Genomic DNA, 21,485 nt, shown 5'->3' with positions numbered 1-21,485 from the left:
ACTCCAAACTTCAATCCTCGATATCTCCTTGAAACAATCGAAATCCAAAAAATCTTTTTAGTTTCGAATTCTACAATGAACGGGCTTTTTAATGATACCACTCACATTTCTCTACGATGAATATATCGATCGGCCGATGAATATATCAAGTGTGGTCGAAACAAAAATTGCGTATATTACGTCAGAATAGCGAGTAATGAACAAGCAATCTTTAAAAGTTATTTCTACATTTGAAAAAAATATGCCAATTCTATTAATTCATCCGGTCGTTTGTTCTTTCGATCTAATATTGGTCGAAATATTGTTAACAAAAGCCTGCATGCTTTATAACTTTGGATTTCTGTTTCAAGTATATTCAACGTTTTGGTTGTAATTTAATTTGCCTGTTTCATTAATGGATTGCTTGCAAAGATTGCCCCGTTTGTTTAGGGTGTCCTTTATCAAAGATCCTCAGCCGATGCATGCATTCATGGAACTGTGTTCTCTCACTCAGTGGGGTGCAACTACTCTCATCTCTCTCACTAAGTGTTCCACAACTCGACTTCTTGAGGTACAGATCAATAGCATTCTGGCAACTCATCGATTCCTCTCCCATTTTCACTCCCAAAGAGAATTTTTTTTAAAAAAATGTCTCAGTTATGGACTTTCCCAGGCAGAATAAAAGCGTTTCTAATTTAATGTTAGAAAAAAGACTTTATTAAGGAAGAGAGAAAAATGTGATTTTCACAGTAAAAAGTTACAAGGAAGCTCGGTAATGTGCGTACACACATAATGTTCCGAACCCGCTCATCCACATTCTTGACTTAATTGGCTACCAAATGATGAAGAGATAAAACTTTCAAAAACATACACATCGTTCAATAAGCAACCAATGTAAAACGATAATGCAACACTAGATGGCTGATGAGAGTTGTTGATAATCAGACTACTAGAAGACACAAATATAAAAATCAATAAAGGAACCTTATTAACGACCGAAACTATAATCAACTCTATAATAAAATAAAATAACCAAATCTATAATAAAAAACATAACAAAATCAAAATCGCATCAGATAAAAACCAAAACAATTCGATCTCTACTTCATTAAAAAAATATGGGACTTGTCCCCAATGCCACTGGTTAACATGTTGAGTAAAAGAGCAAATAGGGACGAAGTTTCAAACTACTTTTCCCTTTTTGAAAACAATTAATTTCACAGTTATTAATGTCATTAGATATCAACTGAAACAATTAAAATGTTCATTAATATCTACATTTGAAGCATTTGAGACAGATCATTATCCAAATTCTGATGACGCAAAAGTTCAAAGACAATGGGATCAACGATTTTTGTAAAAATTCAAAAAGAAACCAAAAATCTTTTCAAATCTACAAATATAAAATCTAACATTTTGAGAGATCTCGTAGTAACAGTAGGAATAAAACCTGGAATTAAATAGTTGAAGCTAAAATTGCTATAACTTATAGCTCACTGAAAACTGGTTCTGACCTGTGTTTACAGACACTGAGCTATAAATCGACCGAAAAACTATTCAAAAAAGACGAAGCTCAAAAACCCAAATTTTGTTTTTGAATACAGTTTTTGCCAAAAGTCACAACGGACTTAAGAATACAACAAAGAGAGTGATGGATAAAATTTCAACAACTCAGGAATCCAATTAATAATGAGACTAAGTCACGAGCCCCCAAAAAACAAATTCAAAAAGAAGCCAAAACTTCAAATAATTTTACGACATGACACTGTTCAAGGCCCTATAATTCCAAGATATTACCTGCAATAAAGGTGAATCATCCATTTCTTTTCAGCTTAACATCAAAGAGTCTTCTTTTTAAAATGAATACTTAGACATGACAACAAAAAGAAACCCAAAAATTGAACAGTGTCGAAATCTCGAAAGTCTTTTTATGAAAGTAAATGGTCGAAGCAATCAGTCACAACATGTAACCAAGCGCGAAAAAAATGTTTGTAAAAAAAACGTACATGAAAATTCTAATGAGTGAGGTTGAGTTACTAGGTGACAAAAATAAAAGCAAAAGGGAGACAGATGAAAAAAATCTTTTTTCAATTTTAATTTGAAAGTCATTGAAACAAACAGTTTTAAACTGAAATCTTTAACTGGTTTAAAAAATCGAGATGCTGATCTTGGATTTGTGAGAAGAAAAAGGCTAAAAATAAACGCATGTATGCCCATTATCAATTGCAAAATTAAAATAAGAATCTAATCACAGTACCATTATTCATAGTAGTACTGATAAAGCTCACCAAAAATGGTTTGCTTCTGACACATTCTCAGGATTGATTCTAATTCCTGAGGTGATACAACATCTTCAGCACATAAAGTTGATGATGGTAAAATTGAGATAACTTGCAGTTAGAATACTTCAGCTACACAGCTTTGTACAATCAACTTCGCTTGACACTATCTTTGTCAGCTAAAATTTACAAATATTTTACATTTAAGAAAATTTTTTAGAAAGTGTTTTTCTAACACCTAAGTCACATCGTAGCCAAGTCAGAGATTATCTGTTTGTGTGAAGTCTGCGCGCATCTAAAGTACTAAACAAAATATCAATTTGAGGGCAAGTAAGAATTTCTTAAAGATGACTACTCCCATATTATAAGTATGGATAGATTATAGATAGTAACTCCACTTATAGATTTTAAAATTTTAAAATGCCATTTTTTTAATGCCCCAAACAAAAATAAGACCAGGGCCAACGTCTTTGCCCTTCTTATGATACACAACCTGCGTTTTCAAAGCTGGATGCAGCTCTGATTGTCTTAGTCAATTGATATTTGCTTCTGTGGAATGACAGAAACTTCTAAAAAATATTTCAGGCGGAGAAGCTCCAGAACTGCTACCATCATGCCTAACGTTCAGTTGCTGATGATGGAGATAGAGCAAGAGTTATATGCCTTTAGGCACTTCGACTGACTGCCACTCAAAATCCATTTAGGTTGAAATAGTTGCTTGTTGTTGTTTTCTTGACCTTTAGATCTGAAGAACAGTCTGAGTTTCTTTGCCTCCTTTTAATCATAACTAGCATGTTTATAATAATAAGTTCAGGGACCACTTTTTAAGCCCCATTGCCGGAATGATGTCCGTGACTTTGCGTGAATTCGTTTACTACTTCAATGAGCTGAAATCTGTTGATTATTGAGTTCTCTTCGCAAAAGCAATACGAATAATTGCTTGCTCTTGTCGCTTGTCTCGGTTCATTTTCATCCACCTGCAGCTTTGCATCAATACTGAAGTGAATTGTTCTTCGAGGGAAAACCATTATCGATATGAGCTAAAAGTGAACCTAAGTCCTGTCAACTCTTTTTTATTGCAGTGGATTTTTGAGCACTGTTTTTTTACCTTCTCAGTGTTGTATCTCCAAGCTTTTTGCAGCTTCCATTCTTCGTTCATAACGGTAGACGTTCCATTACTATTTTTCCATCATGCTTATCATCATTTGATTGCCAGCTTTCAAGATATTTTTAGTTTTTACCTGTTTGGCGAATTATCTCGGTTTTATCAGAGATTGAGTTTCCTGGAAAATCGTACCAAGAAATACCATCACCCTGAATGAGATCAGGATGAACACCATTTGTTTCATATGTCCTCTGGAGTTACCAAGAAATTTATGTTCTGCTACCCCTCGTGCTCATTTTTGCTGAGATCCGCTTCTCTCTTCCTCCTGAGGACTATGCCAGTTAAGAAAAATAGCAGTAATGTCCATTGCAAAGAGAGCAAAAGATTGGCTGAAGAATTGGTTTCTCGTCGTCTCATGTCTCATACACCACTTCTGTATAATACAGTTGCTTCTCATGTCATCTTCCGAAGTACTGAGTGACGTAGGAACATCTCTATTTTATTTGTCTCGTGTAAAAGCACTGCGTCTAAACAACTCGTCGTGAACTAGTCTGCAAGAAATAATTACCCATTGTTGGGTACCAGGATCATGGCGTCTCCGCAATGAGACGAAGAGCTTCACTTCAAGCAGGCCATTGCGTCATTAAATATCTTCTGTAGGTGTACAAATACAGTTTTCATAAACTGGTCGGCAAATAACAGTGTGGATTTCGAACCTTAACGGCGTCACTACTGTGAGAATTTTTATCGCATTAAAAACTCTCCCCTTCTTCATATCTGCATGGCTCCCTGCTACTATTCAAACGGGAACTTATTGCAATCTAGGCCAAAGGGCGCCAACTGTTTGCTTTTTTGACAATCCCTAACATCTCAGATCACATAATCAATTGACACAATCATCTTTGCCGCTTCTTTGCATTGTCACAGCCTCTACTCTCCTATGTAAATCTTAATTCTTATAAACACAATAAATTTGTTGTTTTTGAAGGTAGTTGTTCAATCATTGTTAAAAACAATCTCAGTTCTCCCAGCCAAAGTCAGTAATCACAGAAAAGGAAGCAGTCTCAGAGAGCCTCTTCAAAACTTCGGTACTAAATGGCAGAGACCATTTAGTACCGAATTTTTGAAGAGACTCTCTGAGACTGCTTCCTTTTCTGTGATTACTGACTTTGTCTGGGAGAACTGAGATTGTTTTTAACAATGATTGAACAACTACCTTCAAAAACAACAATTTTATATTGCTTATAAGAATTGCATAGGATCGATGTGATCAATATATTGAGATTTTTTTCAGAAAGATTTCTTAATATATATAAGCTCATAGTTTTGGGGATAGGAAAACTCAAAATCAGATACCTAAGAGCTATTAAAAAATATCTAAATCAGTGCACATTATGAAGATAAAGATCACATCAAATAAGCTTAGCGGGGTTCAATTTGTCACTCTGAATCTACTGCGCTGGAATGTTTTTGGTAAGTTGAACTTTACGATTACTTTAAAACTAAATAAAATTTAGCTTTGAATCTTGTTTTTAGAGTGCCGCAAACTGAAATATTCAGTTTAGTGGTGTTTGTCTGAACTTAAAGTAAACTTGACACAAAGAGTATTCCAGTTTTGTAATTTTTTTTGCATACAAAATTGTACAGAATTCGCAAGCGACAGCCACCACAGCCGTTGATTCAGCGTGTAGCAATGATGAAATTTCTAAACTATTTTTCTGCTCTGGCTTATTTTGTATAGAACTACTATGAAATTTTTAAATTCGAACAACTTGATCGTTATGTTCTTCCGCAATTTCCAATTATTGTTGTCTTTTTTGTCATTTTTCAAATTTTACCTTCAAAAATTGTATCAAAAGTGTCGGAAAAAAATGGTTCACTGTTTCTTTAATTAACGTCTCGAAAATGTACAGCTCGTTAACATTTCGACGGTAAAAGTGAATTCTTTCGTGAGTCTGATCAATGGTTTTAAATTGCTTTTTTTTCCTATATTTTCTATTTTATGTTTTTTAATAGGTCCTGTGGAAATCAACCTTAAAATTTCCAAATCTTTGAACCTCTGGAAAAAATCGAAAACAAGGACAACTTGAATGATGGAGAGCAGCCAATGATTTTTAGCAGGCTGTAAAATTATGAAATTCAAAATTAAAAGGAATTTCTTTAACGTGGCGTGAAGATCATGCATAGAACAGGACAGAAACATAAAATTGAATCTTTTCCTTTTACTTTCTGGGTTATTTTTTCAAACAAGCTATTTATTGCTTTCCAGCTTCCTATTAGACTAAATTTTAAAAAAGGAGGCTCGATTAAATGCGTTCGCACATAATGTTCCGGCCACGCTCAAACATGAATTTGAATTAATTGATTTTTAACCGTATCTGATAAATAAGGAAGAGAATTAAAAAAACATCCAAAAAATCACGTATTGTTCGAAACAATTCGTTTATCAATTTAAAAAATTGCTTTGGCTGTAATCGCTATACAAATGAAGCAATAAATCGCTAGCAGTCAAATAAGGGTGTAAGAGACGAGACAAACAACAAAATCAAATGAAACAATAAGCATTACTTTTGACCAAAACTCAATGTTCATCCATTTTTTTAAAAACCTTGATGAAAAAGTCAAAAATCATCTAACGAAAAGTAAACTAAACCAAATGACAGGATTTCACCAGAAAAAAAACAGAGGACCTGCTTTTATTGAGAATAACTAACATGTAGACAGAAAACAAACCACTCAAATTTAGAAAATTCGATTTAACTTTTTTAAAACAATTAAATTCAAACGCACGAAAGCAATTTGCAATCAACTGAAGGCATTCAATGGCTTCCTTTAAACTGTTAGTTGAAACAATTGATACTTTTCATAACCCAGAATCTCATTCTCCTACAAATAGTCAATTGCGCCAATAATGTGATATTTCACCTGCCATTATTGAGTCATTAGTGTGATGATCGGACAAGGCAGCGGAAAATAACCTCAAAAATTGGAAAAAGTATGAAATTAAGTATAAAAATTATAAACATTTGTTGTAGCAACGCCGAAAAACCATTTTACAGAAACTGAAACAGCAACAAAGGCTAACATATTTTTCATTTGGTAAAGAGTGCAATCTATCTCTTTAATAGCTAAAAAGTTGTAAGAATGAGGTTGAAAGTGGATAATCTCTAAAATCCGTTAATTTATTGCAAACAAATTGTTCAAAGCTGTAAGACATTACAACCAAGTTTTCCACTAAAAAAACATTTTGTAATTGTCTATGTAGTGAGTTGTACATGCCATTATTGACACGAAGTCAAAAGATTCCAATTAATACTAAATACAGCTAGAACTCAAAATTTCACGAACAGTTTTTTGTGAACGAAGTTGACGCCAAAAAAATGGTATGATTTTTGCTGAAATTGTTCTGAAAGTTCACTGGCCTCACCTGTCAATAAAAGATGTTATCATTCAGGTCTGAAATTAACACTAGCAAAAACAAAGAATGCAAAAGAATATGTACAGCGCCACATTTCAATCCGAACAAATTTTAAATCAAAACTGGTATTGTTGTCGCTGCTTTTCCTTTGGAACATAAAATGAACCTTATGTTACAGAAATACATAAATTGACCAAAAAGTCAAAATCAAAGATAAATGATGAGTTTTGGAAACTTATCAATTTATGTTACCAATAAAGGCATTAATTAAAAGCATTATGTGTTGATAATTTCTTTAAAATCTCCACAGATACCGCATTGATTAAATGGACTCAGTCATAAGCCTACAAAAAGAACATCAAATGCTGGCTTATCTCAAGAATTCATTAAGAATTTAGGGAAATATTTTTTTTGGAATCATTAAAACGAAGAGCTTCACTCTTAAAACACAATATTGTTTCATTGGATCTTATTGGAACAATAAGAGACCTCCCAATAATCGAACCGTTAATTGAAAAAAAGACTTTCTTGTAATTGGGATTTTAAAAAATACAGACCCAAAACACAACCATTTTTCATTGAAAAACTCAACGAGGAGACCACAAATGGCCTTGCTATCGATGCGCGGCTCCTAAAAACGGAAATGTTCTGACATAAAACGTAATATTGTGGAAAACGAAAATCTTAATGTTTCAAAAATAAACTATGCGTTTTTTTTATTAATATCGGTTTAAATTAGCGAAAGACCAGAAAAATGCTGTTTCCAGAAAACTTTCTCGGACCGGGATGTACAATTAGCCCAAATATGAGTAACGGAAGATCGTGTTAGCAGTTTTTATGTCATTACAATTGGCCAAACCAGAGAACATGAGCCAAATAGGCATATTTTATGCCATTTTTAATGGAAAAAAAGAAGAAATGCTAAATTTGCAATAATAAAGCTGAACATTTTGCTAAAACATTTTGTTTTTAAAGAACGGGTGCATTGTGTAGCTTTTCTTGTTGTCTGTTCAGAGTGTGGCGTTCCAATGGAAGCTTCCTTACATCAACCTGGCACAGAGGTCTAAGTGTGAGGAGAACTCAAGGCCGCCTTCTCCTGCTGAGGACTCCTTCGGCTATCTGACACTTCGAACTAATTTCGACAGAGTTGTCTATCTCGTTCAGCAGATCATGAAGCAAACTGCATTTAGTAAGCATACTTTTAACTAAGCCTACGTAGTACAGTTCAATAGTTGAATTTAATTCATTGTCGAAGTCTGAAATTATGTTCTGACATCTTGTATCGCAAAATAGAAGACTTATCAAGAAATGAAACCTAAAACTAAAGCCACAACTTAACTTGCAAAATTAAAGCTATCTGATCATCGGCTGCAATTGTCCCTTTTTGAAGCATGAAAAAATCAATCATTTTCTATTATAACTATTTTCCGCCTTTCAAAACACTGTCTTTGTATATTTCAGTTAAATTATCACATTTGAATTAATAAAATGAATGGAAGTTTTTTTCAGCTGTTAATATTACATTTAGTTGTAGCATGTATCATCGTTCACTGAATAAAGTGAACAACTATTAAAAAAAATGTTTCAGCAAATTTTGTCATTTTCTATGACAAAACGTACGACTTCCAGTATGCACAACAACTGCAAAGCAAGCTTGAAAAAACAGCACGGCAGCTTAAACTAAACATCGATTCGAAATTCATCAAAGTTGACACAAACAAACCAACCCAACTCAACTCAGATCTCGCCAAAATACAGGGCGATGCTCACTTTTTCAAATTTGTCATTTTGGCTGATGAGAAGTCGAGCATTGAATTGTTACTGCATGCGACGAGTATCGGTTTGACAGGTAGACAGTTCCAGTGGATTCTGGCACACGTGGAATTGGACATTAGTGGGTACAGAAGTTTGAGTGATAAGCTGAACTTGATAGCCATTACTAGGAGTTATCCGGAAATGGTATGTGAATAATGTCACTGCGCAACGATTCCAGAATGTGATTTAAGGTCAATTATCGTGGAAATATGTTACAATTTCTTTTAAAAACGCAAAAAAGATAATTAGACCAAGTCAAAATTTGCGGTGGCAGCCAAAGAATTTGGGCATATTAATAGAAACTTTGTTCCAGAATGCTTTGTTCCTTTATGAAAAAAGTTCATCAGCAATATTTAAATAAGTGTAGTTTGTGGAAGCTCACATATCAGCAGCCTTCTTAGTTTTCAAGAATATCTGAGTTTCGCCGTAAATTCTAAAGTCAGAAAAACGGTCTTGTGGCTTTATTTTCCTCTGCATGTGAATATTATAAGGCGTCAAAACTTATCAGGAAAAAAACTGTGCTAAAAGATGCTTTGGTGCAGCATTAAACGAGGTCTGGACCTTGAGCAGAATGAAGAAGTTTCTATATATTTTTCTTGGGTTTTCAATTGGGCTCAATTTTTTGCTGCTCATATAAATGCAATTTTTGGATTTAAAACTGAGTTGAATGATTTAGGCGTACATGGAAGACGATGAAGGAACCAAATGGCTATCGGCCTCAACAAATGCCCTCAAATCTTGGCAGTTCCTCCCTCTCGTAAACGCTGCAGAGATTGCACTCATAGGCATGAACAACTCCATGCTGTATGTGAACTTCTCTCAAGTCAAAGACTTACAGTGTGAAGGTATTTAGAAACTCACATCAGATTAAATACAATCAATAAAGTGGAACCCCTGCATCCGACTGCCTCCACCCTCTCAACCCCAAAAAAAACATCGACCGATATATTATACTTTTACCAGTCATTGGGCTAATCAATAAAAATATTTCGAGTGAACTAAAATCTGATTTAAGGTCACTTAGGTCAGGGACGATCTGATTTCGTTACTTATGAGACATTTAATGAGTAATTTCAGATAATCGGCCAAATTACGATCCAAAATGAACAGGATGTGACCAAACGAGTCCGATTTCTAACAATTATGAGTGAAATGCAAAATGAAACAAACAACAATTTTTTGGGGGAATGCAACATGAGACTATAATAACCCTTAAATACTGTCTCACAAACGCTCATAGGAGAAGTTAACAACATCGTTTGCATCGAGAAATAAAAGTGGTATCATTCAAAAGCTCCAAAAATAATTGATCTGCTGGAAAATAAATTTGTTTTTCTTTGCTAATGTCGGGAGAACACAAAGATGTTTTTAAGAAGAAGAAGAACAAGTTTATTGCAGAATCATTAGCACAATTGCAAGACAAATGAATATTTCCAAGTGAGTTATCAATGGTCAAAAACAAACAGTCTAGCAAGAACTGCTAACCTTCTTTATTCATCAGGAATTATAATGTTTTTCAAATTGCGAAAAATGATGAAATGTACCCTATAACAGAAGAGGAGAAAAAAGTTATAATAAAAACACCACGCTCAACAAAGTTTACGAGAAAAGGTCCCATACTTGATCGTTACCCATGAAAAAGTTTGTCGGAATGTTCATAACAATTTTTTTTCCACTTTGTAATCGTGAAGTCTCGTTTTTATCCAGTTAAAATCTCGAGGTCGCATTAACTATATAGAGGTCGTAAACATCGTGCCTCGGATGATTCACTTTTCGAAAATTGAATCTTGAAAATTGCACAAACCATACGTCAATAATTCACTTACGCACGTATCAAAACCGGAAGAATTTTACTGTTTTGGAAAAAATATTTTTGTTTTATGTGATTTTGGTTTTGTGAAAATAATTTGTAAAACATTTTTATGCAAAATGAGTATGGGTTTTAAGGTATTTTTTGAAGTAGACCCATAAATAACTAGGCCATTTTGAACAATTGGATAAATGTAGTAATTGTAAAACATTATCTTATGCCCATGGTTTAGACGTTTTTAGTGTATATCAAAAAATCATTCAATTTTGACAGCTTTCGACAAACATAGGATACGTTATCTTTGAAGTTCAACCTATTGTCCACAATCACTCCTAAACATTTATCTACTTTCACAAAGTTGAAAAGGAAACTCATTATTCAAAGACAAGGGAAAACTTTTTGTACTTGAGAAAATCAGGGTTTTTGATTTGTTTGAATTCCTTTGAAGCCGTTTTGTCTCACACCATTTCTTAATCTCTGTTATTTCTTTTCTGAGTACGTTCAGAGCATTGAATTTATCATACGCTCTGAAAGTGCTGTGATCAGCAAATAGAGTCAAATCAGTATTATTTTAACTGCTACTTGTTCCAAATCATTGGTATAAGTTCAGAACAAAAGGGGTCCCAGTATTGAGCTCTGCGGTACACCAATCTTGATTTCCTTTGAAGTTTATCGATTTCTATCAATTTCCACAAATTGAGTTCGGTTACTCAGAAAGGAAATAATCGGATCATTTGCAACACCACGGATTCCTTAGTCATTTAACTTGTCCAGAACTATTGTGTGATCTATCGTGTCAAATGCTTCTGAAATATCTAGAAAAGGCTTGCAACCTTCTAATTTTTGCTAAGTCTTATTCTGACAAGTTTGGTACGCTTCTGTTTAGTATTGACAGCCTGATAGTTTACTTAGATCTCATAAAACCGTACTTGGATGGCAAAAATGAAATTATTTTTTTTGCAGAAAAAACTTAAACGACTATAAAAAATTTTTTCAAAAACTTTGCTGATCGAAGAGAGCAATGAATTGGGACGATATGATGACGTATTCTGCATACAACCTTCTTTATAGAGTGAAGTAATTTTAGATACCTTCCAACTGTTTGGGAAGATACCGGAGCAAAAACTTTTGATAAATAAATTTTCGAAAAAACGCGAAACAACAGTGCTAAACATTTGTAGGAGTTCGTTATATATTCCGTCAAACCCACAACTTTTTGAGGAAATTAGTTTGGCAATGAGAAAATATAGTTTGTTGTTATCCGTTGGACGTAAATATATTGATCTGTCCGAGCAGAAACATGATGTTGGCCGGGAACTGTGTGGTGTTTTTCTATCAATTGTTTCTCCCATATCTACAGAGTGGATATTGAAATTTTCTACGTCCTTAAGCAACAATTTATTTGATTGAGACCTCGTTTTCTTGATATACTTGAAAAGTGTTTTTATCTCGCATAAGATCTCTTATCTGGTTTGCATTTCTACGATTTTATTCAGCTCGCATCATAGCTAATAATTTATTTCTCTTTTTTTTCGTACAGGTATCTATTCTCCGAGGTTTTACAAGATTTGCATTTTCTGAGAAATTTGTGTTATATGTTAACGCTCTCTTGAAAGCAGGTGCCAATTTTTTCCTGTATTCTCCAGTTTGAGAAAAAAATTTCTCTCGGGAGAGTATTTATTAATACAATCAACAAGACATTAATGGAATTTTACTTTTCCATTTTACTTTTCTTAAGTCATTGATTTTCCAACAAATCATTGGTTTATGAATTTGTTTTTGTTGATGTTACTATTGTAAGTGTGCGAGGATTTGTGTGCGTGTGTGACACACACACATAGAAAGAGAGAGGGAGGGAGAATTTAGAGCCTAGGATGAGATGTTGAGATAGAGAGAGGACGTTTTGAGTGCAAGTATACATATTTGATATGCGTATGTATACTAGTGCATGCGTGCGTGTGCATGCATGTGAGCGTGTGCGTGCGTGTGTGTGTTTATGTGTGTTGGCATCTGTGTTGTTAATGAACATCTGTGTTTACTTTTGTGTTTGTGGGCTTGCAAAATTTGTGTACTCGGAGTTCATTTTTTTGAGGGCAACCGAGATACATTGATAATGAAGAAAATTAAAAATTTAAATAAACTCTGCATTAAGATGAGGAATCTAAGTTTTATTAGGATCCTTTTGAATTTCAATTGATCAAAAATTTTAAAATTTTATGGTTGCTGTTTTTCTGAATTACTTTTTTTAATAAAAAGACACTTTTATTATTTTTTCTGAAATATTTTCATACTTGAAATGAGAAAAAAACGTCCAAACTGTTCCTCTTTATTAGCATTTTGTTTTCGTTTTTGCAGTTTGTCTGTAAAAGTCCCAAAATAGACAATTCAAGACTAACTTTTCGTGTTTTCGCTACCGCTTGATCATGAAATCAGAAACAAATTATTGTAAATAATAGTAAAGACATCGGCCACTTTCATGAACTTTTGCTAATTTTTTTCTGCCTATTTGGCATCTAAGATTTAAAAATTTGTTTATTTTACCCAGCTGTTTTATTATTTTGCCGCTTGTGGTTCCTGAGGTTTGATTGCAACCAATTTAATTATAAAAAAACTCCTCAAAAATTTTTTTAAGTAATCTGTTTCTTTTGTTTTTGTTTTGATTTTGAGATCTGCAAGCCATTTTAAATTTTTGTTTCTACATTTCCTCAGGTTTCATTTAGCTGTTTGTGATTTAAAAGCCAATGAATAATACATGAAAAAAGAACTGGATTCATTTGCAATTTTTTCTAGTTTCTATTGTTTCTAATTCAGGTAGCATGATTGAAGTCTTCATCCTGAAATAATGTAACAAAAGTTATTGTTCGTTTGTGTTTGGCCATTAATAAAAGCATCTGTATTTGCAAAAATATTAGTTGTTGTTACTGTCCATTTCCTTGGCCTTTATTTATCTGCTATTGATTGTTTTAAGGGCTCATTGCAGGCTTCCAAATTCCATTGCTTTGCATTAAGATTCTTTTTTGTGCTAAATTTTGATTATGTAAAAATTTAGTTCACTTTCCCCAAAAAAATGTTTGCGACAAGGCTTCCTGTAATTTGTTTTTGCTGTTGTATTTTCTTATCTCCTTTGGCAAAAATCTTTTGTTTCTCAAATCTGATATTTTTATAACAAACTGGTCGTTCACATTCTTAGACTTCAGTTTTGAAAACCTTTCAGAACCACTTCTACTACTTTGTTTTCAACTGTCAACTTCTCACTAGGAACCACTGGCATCTACTGAAACCTCAAATATTTATGTATTCTTTTTTTAAAATAGGTTAGGCGTCCTTCACTTGTTTCACCACACTCATTGCCAAGATTTCAGGTTTAAGTTAAAATTGAATCAACAAGTATTTCGACTGAATGGGTTTCATAAGTTTTCAAATTTTGATGCATACAATCAATATCAACATAATGAAGTCAGATTATATGAGGAACAAATTGTTGCATCATTTAATGCTTCTTGTGATCAAGTTTTGATAAAAAGTTAATTAATATTAGGAAAACTTATCTTTTCTTTTTCGTTTTGCCCTATCTTTAAAGTTTTCAATTTAGTTGTAGGTGCGTCGTTGCTTCTATCATTTTTGTTTTCTTCATTTTTCTGTATTCTTTTTCTTTTGTTTTTATTTTGATTTTGAGATCTGCAAGCAATTTTAAATTTTTCTTTCTACATTTTTTTCAGATTTCATTTAGCTTTTTGTGATTTAAAAGCCAATGAACGATACATGAAAAAGAACTGGATTTATTTCCGATATTTTCTAGTTCCCTATTGTTTTTGATTCAAGTAGCATGATTGAAGTCTTCATCCTGAAATAATGTAACAAAAGTTATGGTTCATTTGTGTTTGGTCATTGAAAAGAAAGCACCTGTATTTGCAAAAATTAATAGTTGTTGTTAGTTTCCTTTTCCTTGGCATTTGTTTATCTGCTATTGATTGTCTTAAGGGCTCATTGCAGGCTTCCCAATTCCATTGCTTTGCATTAAGATACTTTTTGTGCTTAATTTTGATTATGTAAGAATTTAGTTCACTTTCCCCAAAAAAAAATTTTGCGACAAGGCTTCCTGTAATTTTTTTTGCTGTTGTATTTTCTTATCTCCTTTGGCAAAAATCTTTTGTTTCTTAAGTCTGATATTTTTAGAACAAACTGGTCGTTCACATTCTTAGACTTCAGTTTGAAAACCTTTCAGAACCACATCTACTACTTTGTTTTCAGCTGTCAACTACTCACTAAGAACCACTGGCATCTACTGAAACCTCAAATATTTATGTATTCTTTTTTTAAAATAGGTTAGGCGTCCTTCACTTGTTTCACCACACTCATTGCCAAGATTTCACGTTTAAGTTAAAGTTGAATCAACAAGTATTTTAACTGAATGGGTTTCATAAGTTTTCAAATTTTGATGCATACGATCAATATCAACATAATGAAGTCAAACTATATGAGGAACGAATTGTTGCATCATTTAATGCTTCCTGTGATCAAATTTTGATAAAAAGTTAATTAATAGTAGGAAAATCTATTTTTTCATTTTCGTTTTGCTCTATCTTTAAAGTTTTGAATTTAGTTGTAGGTGCATGGTTGGTTCTATCATTTATGTTTTCTTCATTTTTAGATAATCTGTTTCTTTTGTTTTTGTTTTGATTTTGAGATCTGCAAGCAATTTTAAATTTTTTTTCTACATTTTTTTCAGATTTCGTTTAGCTTTTTGTGATTTAAAAGCCAATGAATGATACATGAAAAAGAACTGGATTTATTTGCGATATTTACCAGTTTCCTATTGTTTCTGTTTCAAGTAGCATGATTGAAGTCTTCATCCTGAAATAATGTAACAAAAGTTATGGTTCGTTTGTGTTTGGCCATTAATAAAAGCACCTGTATTTGCAAAAAAATATTAGTTGTTGTTACTGTCCATTTCCTTGGCCTTCATTTATCTGCTATTGATCGTCTTAAGGGCTCATTGCAGGCTTCCAAATTGCATTGCTTTGCATTAAGATACTTTTTTTGCTGAATTTTCATAATGTAAAAATTCTGTTCACTTTTCCCCAAAAAATTTTTTGCGACAAGGCTTCCTGTAATTTGTTTTTGCTGTTGTATTTTCTTATCTCCTTTGGCAAAAATCTTTTGTTTCTCAATTCTGATTTTTTTAGAACAAACTGGTTGTTCACTTTCTTAGATTTCAGTTTTGAAAAACTTTCGGGACCACTTCTGCTACTTTGTTTTCAACTGTCAACTTCTCATTAAGAACCACTGGCATCTACTGAAACCTCAATTATTTATGTATTCTTTTTTTAAAATAGGTTAGGCGTCCTTCACTTGTTTCAACACACTCATTGCCAAGATTTCACGTTTAAGTTAAAGTTGAATCAACAAGTATTTTAACTGAATGGGTTTCATAAGCTTTCAAATTTTGATGCATACGATCAACATCAACATAATGAAGTCAGATTATATGAGGAACGAATTGTTGCATCATTTAATGCTTCTTTTGATCAAATTTTGATAAAAAGTTAATTAATAGTAGGAAAATCTATTTTTTCATTTTCGTTCTGCTCTATCTTTAAAGTTTTCAATTTAGTTGTAGGTGCATGGTTGGTTCTATCATTTATGTTTTCTTCATTTTTAGATAATCTGTTTCTTTTGTTTTTGTTTTGATTTTGAGATCTGCAAGCAATTTTAAATTTTTTTTCTACATTTTTTTCAGATTTCATTTAGCTTTTTGTGATTTAAAAGCCAATGAATGATACATGAAAAAGAACTGGATTTATTTCCGATTTTTTCTAGTTCCCTATTGTTTTTGATTCAAGTAGCATGATTGAAGTCTTCATCCTGAAATAATGTAACAAAAGTTATGGTTCATTTGTGTTTGGTCATTGAAAAGAAAGCACCTGTGTTTGCAAAAAGTAATAGTTTTTGTTACTGTCGTTTTCCTTGGCATTTATTTATCTGCTATTGATCGTCTTAAGAGCTCATTGCAGGCTTCCAATTGCTATTGTTTTGCATTAAGATACTTTTTTTGCTGAATTTTCATAATGTAAAAATTCTGTTCACTTTTCCCCAAAAAATTTTTTGCGACAAGGCTTCCTGTAATTTGTTTTTGCTGTTGTATTTTCTTATCTCCTTTGGCAAAAATCTTTTGTTTCTCAATTCTGATTTTTTTAGAACAAACTGGTTGTTCACTTTCTTAGATTTCAGTTTTGAAAAACTTTCGGGACCACTTCTGCTACTTTGTTTTCAACTGTCAACTTCTCATTAAGAACCACTGGCATCTACTGAAACCTCAATTATTTATGTATTCTTTTTTTAAAATAGGTTAGGCGTCCTTCACTTGTTTCACCACACTCATTGCCAAGATTTCACGTTTAAGTTAAAGTTGAATCAACAAGTATTTTAACTGAATGGGTTTCATAAGTTTTCAAATTTTGATGCATACGATCAACATCAACATAATGAAGTCAGATTATATGAGGAACGAATTGTTGCATCATTTAATGCTTCTTTTGATCAAATTTTGATAAAAAGTTAATTAATAGTAGGAAAATCTATTTTTTCATTTTCGTTCTGCTCTATCTTTAAAGTTTTCAATTTAGTTGTAGGTGCATGGTTGGTTCTATCATTTATGTTTTCTTCATTTTTAGATAATCTGTTTCTTTTGTTTTTGTTTTGATTTTGAGATCTGCAAGCAATTTTAAATTTTTTTTCTACATTTTTTTTCAGATTTCATTTAGCTTTTTGTGATTTAAAAGCCTATGAATGATACATAAAAAAGAACTGGATTTATTTGCGATATTTACCAGTTTCCTATTGTTTCTGATTCAAGTAGCATGATTGAAGTCTTCATCCTGAAATAATGTCACAAAAGTTATGGTTCGTTTGTGTTTGGCCATTAATAAAAGCACCTGTATTTGCAAAAAAAATATTAGTTGTTGTTACTGTCCATTTTTTTGGCCTTTTTTTATCTGCTATTGATCGTCCTAAGGGCTCATTGCAGGCTTCCAAATTGCATTGCTTTGCATTAAGATACTTTTTTGTGCTGAATTTTCATAATGTAAAAATTCAGTTCACTTTTACCCAAAAAACTGTTTGCGAAAAGGCTTCCTGTAATTTGTTTTCGATGTTGTATTTTCTTATCTCCTTTGGCAAAAATCTTTTGTTTCTCAAATCTGATTTTTTTAGAACAAACTGGCTGTTCACTTTCTTAGATTTCAGTTTTGAAACCTTTCAGAACCACTTCTACTACTTTGTTTTCAGCTGTCAACTTCTCACTAGGAACCACTGGCATCTACTGAAACCTCAAATATTTATGTATTCTTTTTTTAAAATAGGTTAGGCGTCCTTCACTTGTTTCACCACACTCATTGCCAAGATTTCACGTTTAAGTTAAAGTTGAATCAACAAGTATTTTAACTGAATGGGTTTCATAAGTTTTCAAATTTTGATGCATACAATCAATATCAACATAATGAAGTCAGATTATATGAGGAACAAATTGTTGCATCATTTAATGCTTCTTGTGATCAAATTTTGATAAAAAGTTAATTAATAGTAGGAAAATCTATTTTTTCATTTTCGTTTTGCTCTATCTTTAAAGTTTTCAATTTAGTTGTAGGTGCATGGTTGGTTCTATCATTTATGTTTTCTTCATTTTTAGATAATCTGTTTCTTTTGTTTTTGTTTTGATTTTGAGATGTGCAAGCAATTTTAAATTTTTTTTTCTACATTTTTTTCAGATTTCATTTAGCTTTTTGTGATTTAAAAGCCAATGAATGATACATGAAAAAGAACTGGATTTATTTCCGATATTTTCTAGTTCCCTATTGTTTTTGATTCAAGTAGCATGATTGAAGTCTTCATCCTGAAATAATGTAACAAAAGTTATGGTTCATTTGTGTTTGGTCATTGAAAAGAAAGCACCTGTGTTTGCAAAAAGTAATAGTTTTTGTTACTGTCGTTTTCCTTGGCATTTATTTATCTGCTATTGATCGTCTTAAGAGCTCATTGCAGGCTTCCAATTTCCATTGCTTTGCATTAAGATACTTTTTTGTGCTGAATTTTCATAATGTAAAAATTCAGTTCACTTTTACCCAAAAAACTGTTTGCGACAAGGCTTCCTGTAATTTGTTTTTGCTGTTGTATTTTCTTATCTCCTTTGGCAAAAATCTTTTGTTTCACAAATCTGATTTTTTTTAGAACAAACTGGTTGTTCACTTTCTTAGATTTCAGTTTTGAAAAACTTTCGGGACCACTTCTGCTACTTTGTTTTCAACTGTCAACTTCTCATTAAGAACCACTGGCATCTACTGAAACCTCAATTATTTATGTATCCTTTTTTAAAAAAATGGGTTAGGCTTCACCTCTTTCACCACACTCATGGCCAAGACTTCACGTTTAAGTTTAAGTTAAATCAACAAGTATTCCAACTGAATGAGTTTCATAAGTTTACAAATTTTAGTGCATACGATCAATATCGACATAATGAAGTCAGATTACATGAGGAACAAATTGTTGCATTATTTAATGCTTCTTGTGATCAAATTTTGATAAAAAGTTAATTAATAGTAGGAAAACCTATTTTTTCATTTTCGTTTTGCTAACTTAGTTTTTAATGCTAAGTTTTTACCTTAGTTGTAGGTGCATCGTCCGTTCTATGATTTATGGTTCCTTCATTCGCGCTAGTGTATTTATCAGTCTCAAAAGAGCGGTTGTGATATTTATGTCTACTGTGGATAACTCAAATTAACCATTAAGTTTTGAGGCGAATTTTGATGCGAGCTTTTACAAAAAACTAGGGTTTTTTCATTATGTGTTGTTTTCTTCCTTTGATTTTTTTAATTACGTGTCTATAAAGCAGCTGCAGCTTTTTTGTGTTAATATGCCAGCTTTACGCCCGTTTTGACACTTGGTTGATCTTCCAGAAACTTACTAGACTTTTAGAGTCTTTTCATAAGTCGAGGCCTAGGCCTGGGCTCGGTTGGACCAGATGCTGCGCTTCATACAGAAAACCCCGATAAAGCTTGTTTCAGATATTCAAACTCGCTACATTTTCATCGGTGGAGCTCACATCAGGAACCAACTGACAATGGTGCACTCTAAGAGTGCTTTAGTCAACGACTACTACGGCAGATCCTACTTCCTAGACAAAGAGGCCAGCAAAAGCAACGGGTTCCTGGAAGAACAGGGTTTGGAGACTATGCCCAATTTGGACATACTCGTTCATAATGCAACTGGTCTGGCCGCAATTGAACAACGGTAACTTTGATTTGTTCGCTATAAACTTTGTGGATTCTACCAGTCGTTGTCTTTGATGAACATTTTGCTTCTGCGTAATCACAGAGGAACAGCAATGAACGTTTCAAATTATTGTCTAAATCCTTACTAATAAACTCAACTATTCGTTTATATTAAGATGTATGGAGACGACTTATTATGCGACTGTTTTGCCTACCAGCTGTAGTATTACGAGAGCCGTTACAAATGAGCGGATAATTAATCCCGCATTAGAGCGAACGTATTTAGGCGCTAATTAACCATTCTTTCGCCGCGCGCTAAACAAACTAACGCTTATTAAGACTACCAGTACACAAGTATTTAAACAACTCAGTTCGACTTATTTAAATAACACAACTTTAGGCCTGGATCTCCTCGCTTATATCCAGGATAGAAAATGTACATTGTTGAACGTAGGCGGCCTGTAAAACCACAGTTTCTTTTGATTTAAATTACTTCTGCTTTTGACAGTTGCAATGCAGATCTTTTCCCCCAATTTCAATAAAGATGAAGCAGATTGCTTCAGGGGAAAAGACAATAGAGTCTCATAAAAAGCCCCCAAGAAAACCATAATTGTTGCGGTTTTAGAAGAGGGGAAAAGCAGAAAACAGGCGCCTACGAAATCAATAATTGATGCTCTCAGCTTTTTAGATTTTTATTATTTTTTGGAGTTTCAATAATTTTTCCGTGAGATAAAAAAGAGTTAATTCTCTTGCCTTCTCGGCCAATAGGAAAATTAAGAAGCACCTCACTATGAACGTGAGTTTGTGATTCGCTCCCTATAGGCCCAAACGGAGCTGAGAGGAATTAATTGTTTCTCTCAGCGAAGTGGGACGGAATAAAATTAGAGAGACAAATAACAGAGCCAGCGACGAGCAGCAGACAACTGCTTCATTTTTCTTGCAAAATAAATTCCTAAATTTAAACAGAAATTTTAGTAAAGATTTCCAACTTAGCAAATTTTCCAACAGAACATACTTGTGAGAAATCAACTGGAAGAAGTTTTCAACGACACAATCATTTAACAACAACACAATCGAGTAACAGCTCAACCCGGTTTAATACTACTCAGTGTAAGCTTGTTCATTTAAACTATCTATTTAATTAATTGAACTTTTCAGCCCCCCAACTACTTTAAATTGAGACTTATAGCACAGACAGGTCTTAGGCATATATCTTTGCCTTCGATTTGTTATATCTTTTGTCAAGTTTGACTGGCATACATAAAGAGATCCCGTATTGTGTGATCTGTAATAGCCCAGCCAAATTTGATAACTGGTGCGCCCAGAGGAAAGAATCACGCCTGAATTTTTGTTTTTCTATCCGATCGGATTAAAATACTAAAATAACCACTACCACAGAAGTGAAAGCACACTAGTAGCCAAACAAATAGAGTAATTTATATCAAATTTACGGCCGAAATACAGTAAATTTACATTAAAATAGTAACAGGCAACTGATTCTTTGCTCTTGTAAAATTGTTCTGACCCGGGTGGGGGTAATCTATGTCCAATTTTTAGTTTATTTATATAACAATTGAAGTACTTTTACATTTTATAGTCAAAATTTAACCAAAAATCATCCCCCCAAAACCTATTTAGCCTAATTTTCACCCAATTTTCATCAAATTTATGGTTAAATTTTAGTATTTACACCTTAAATAACCGAAATTCAACCAGATTTTATCCCCCCAAAACATATTTAATTTGATTTTAACCCAATTTTCACAAAATTTATGGTTGAATTTTAGTATTTTCACTCTAAATAATTGAAAAT

General features: G+C 33.0%; 1 protein-coding gene across 1 annotated transcript in view; it reads left to right on the top strand.

Moving 5' to 3' along the window:
* Positions 1 to 21,485, top strand: part of LOC142344044 (glutamate receptor ionotropic, kainate 3-like) — a 63,337-nt gene that overhangs the window by 6,322 nt on the left and 35,530 nt on the right. The window contains exons 2-6 of the mRNA XM_075395514.1: positions 430 to 550; positions 7,796 to 7,970; positions 8,370 to 8,740; positions 9,273 to 9,441; positions 19,466 to 19,691. Of these exons, the coding sequence (XP_075251629.1) occupies positions 430 to 550; positions 7,796 to 7,970; positions 8,370 to 8,740; positions 9,273 to 9,441; positions 19,466 to 19,691 (1,062 nt within the window). The remainder of the gene's footprint in view (positions 1 to 429; positions 551 to 7,795; positions 7,971 to 8,369; positions 8,741 to 9,272; positions 9,442 to 19,465; positions 19,692 to 21,485) is intronic.

Source organism: Convolutriloba macropyga, chromosome 8 (genome assembly GCF_964194025.1).
Source record: "Convolutriloba macropyga chromosome 8, txConMacr16.3, whole genome shotgun sequence".
Classification (NCBI taxonomy): Eukaryota; Metazoa; Xenacoelomorpha; order Acoela; family Convolutidae; genus Convolutriloba; species Convolutriloba macropyga.
The sequence above is the reverse complement of the archived record's forward strand: the minus strand, read 5'-3'. Positions and strand labels throughout refer to the sequence as shown.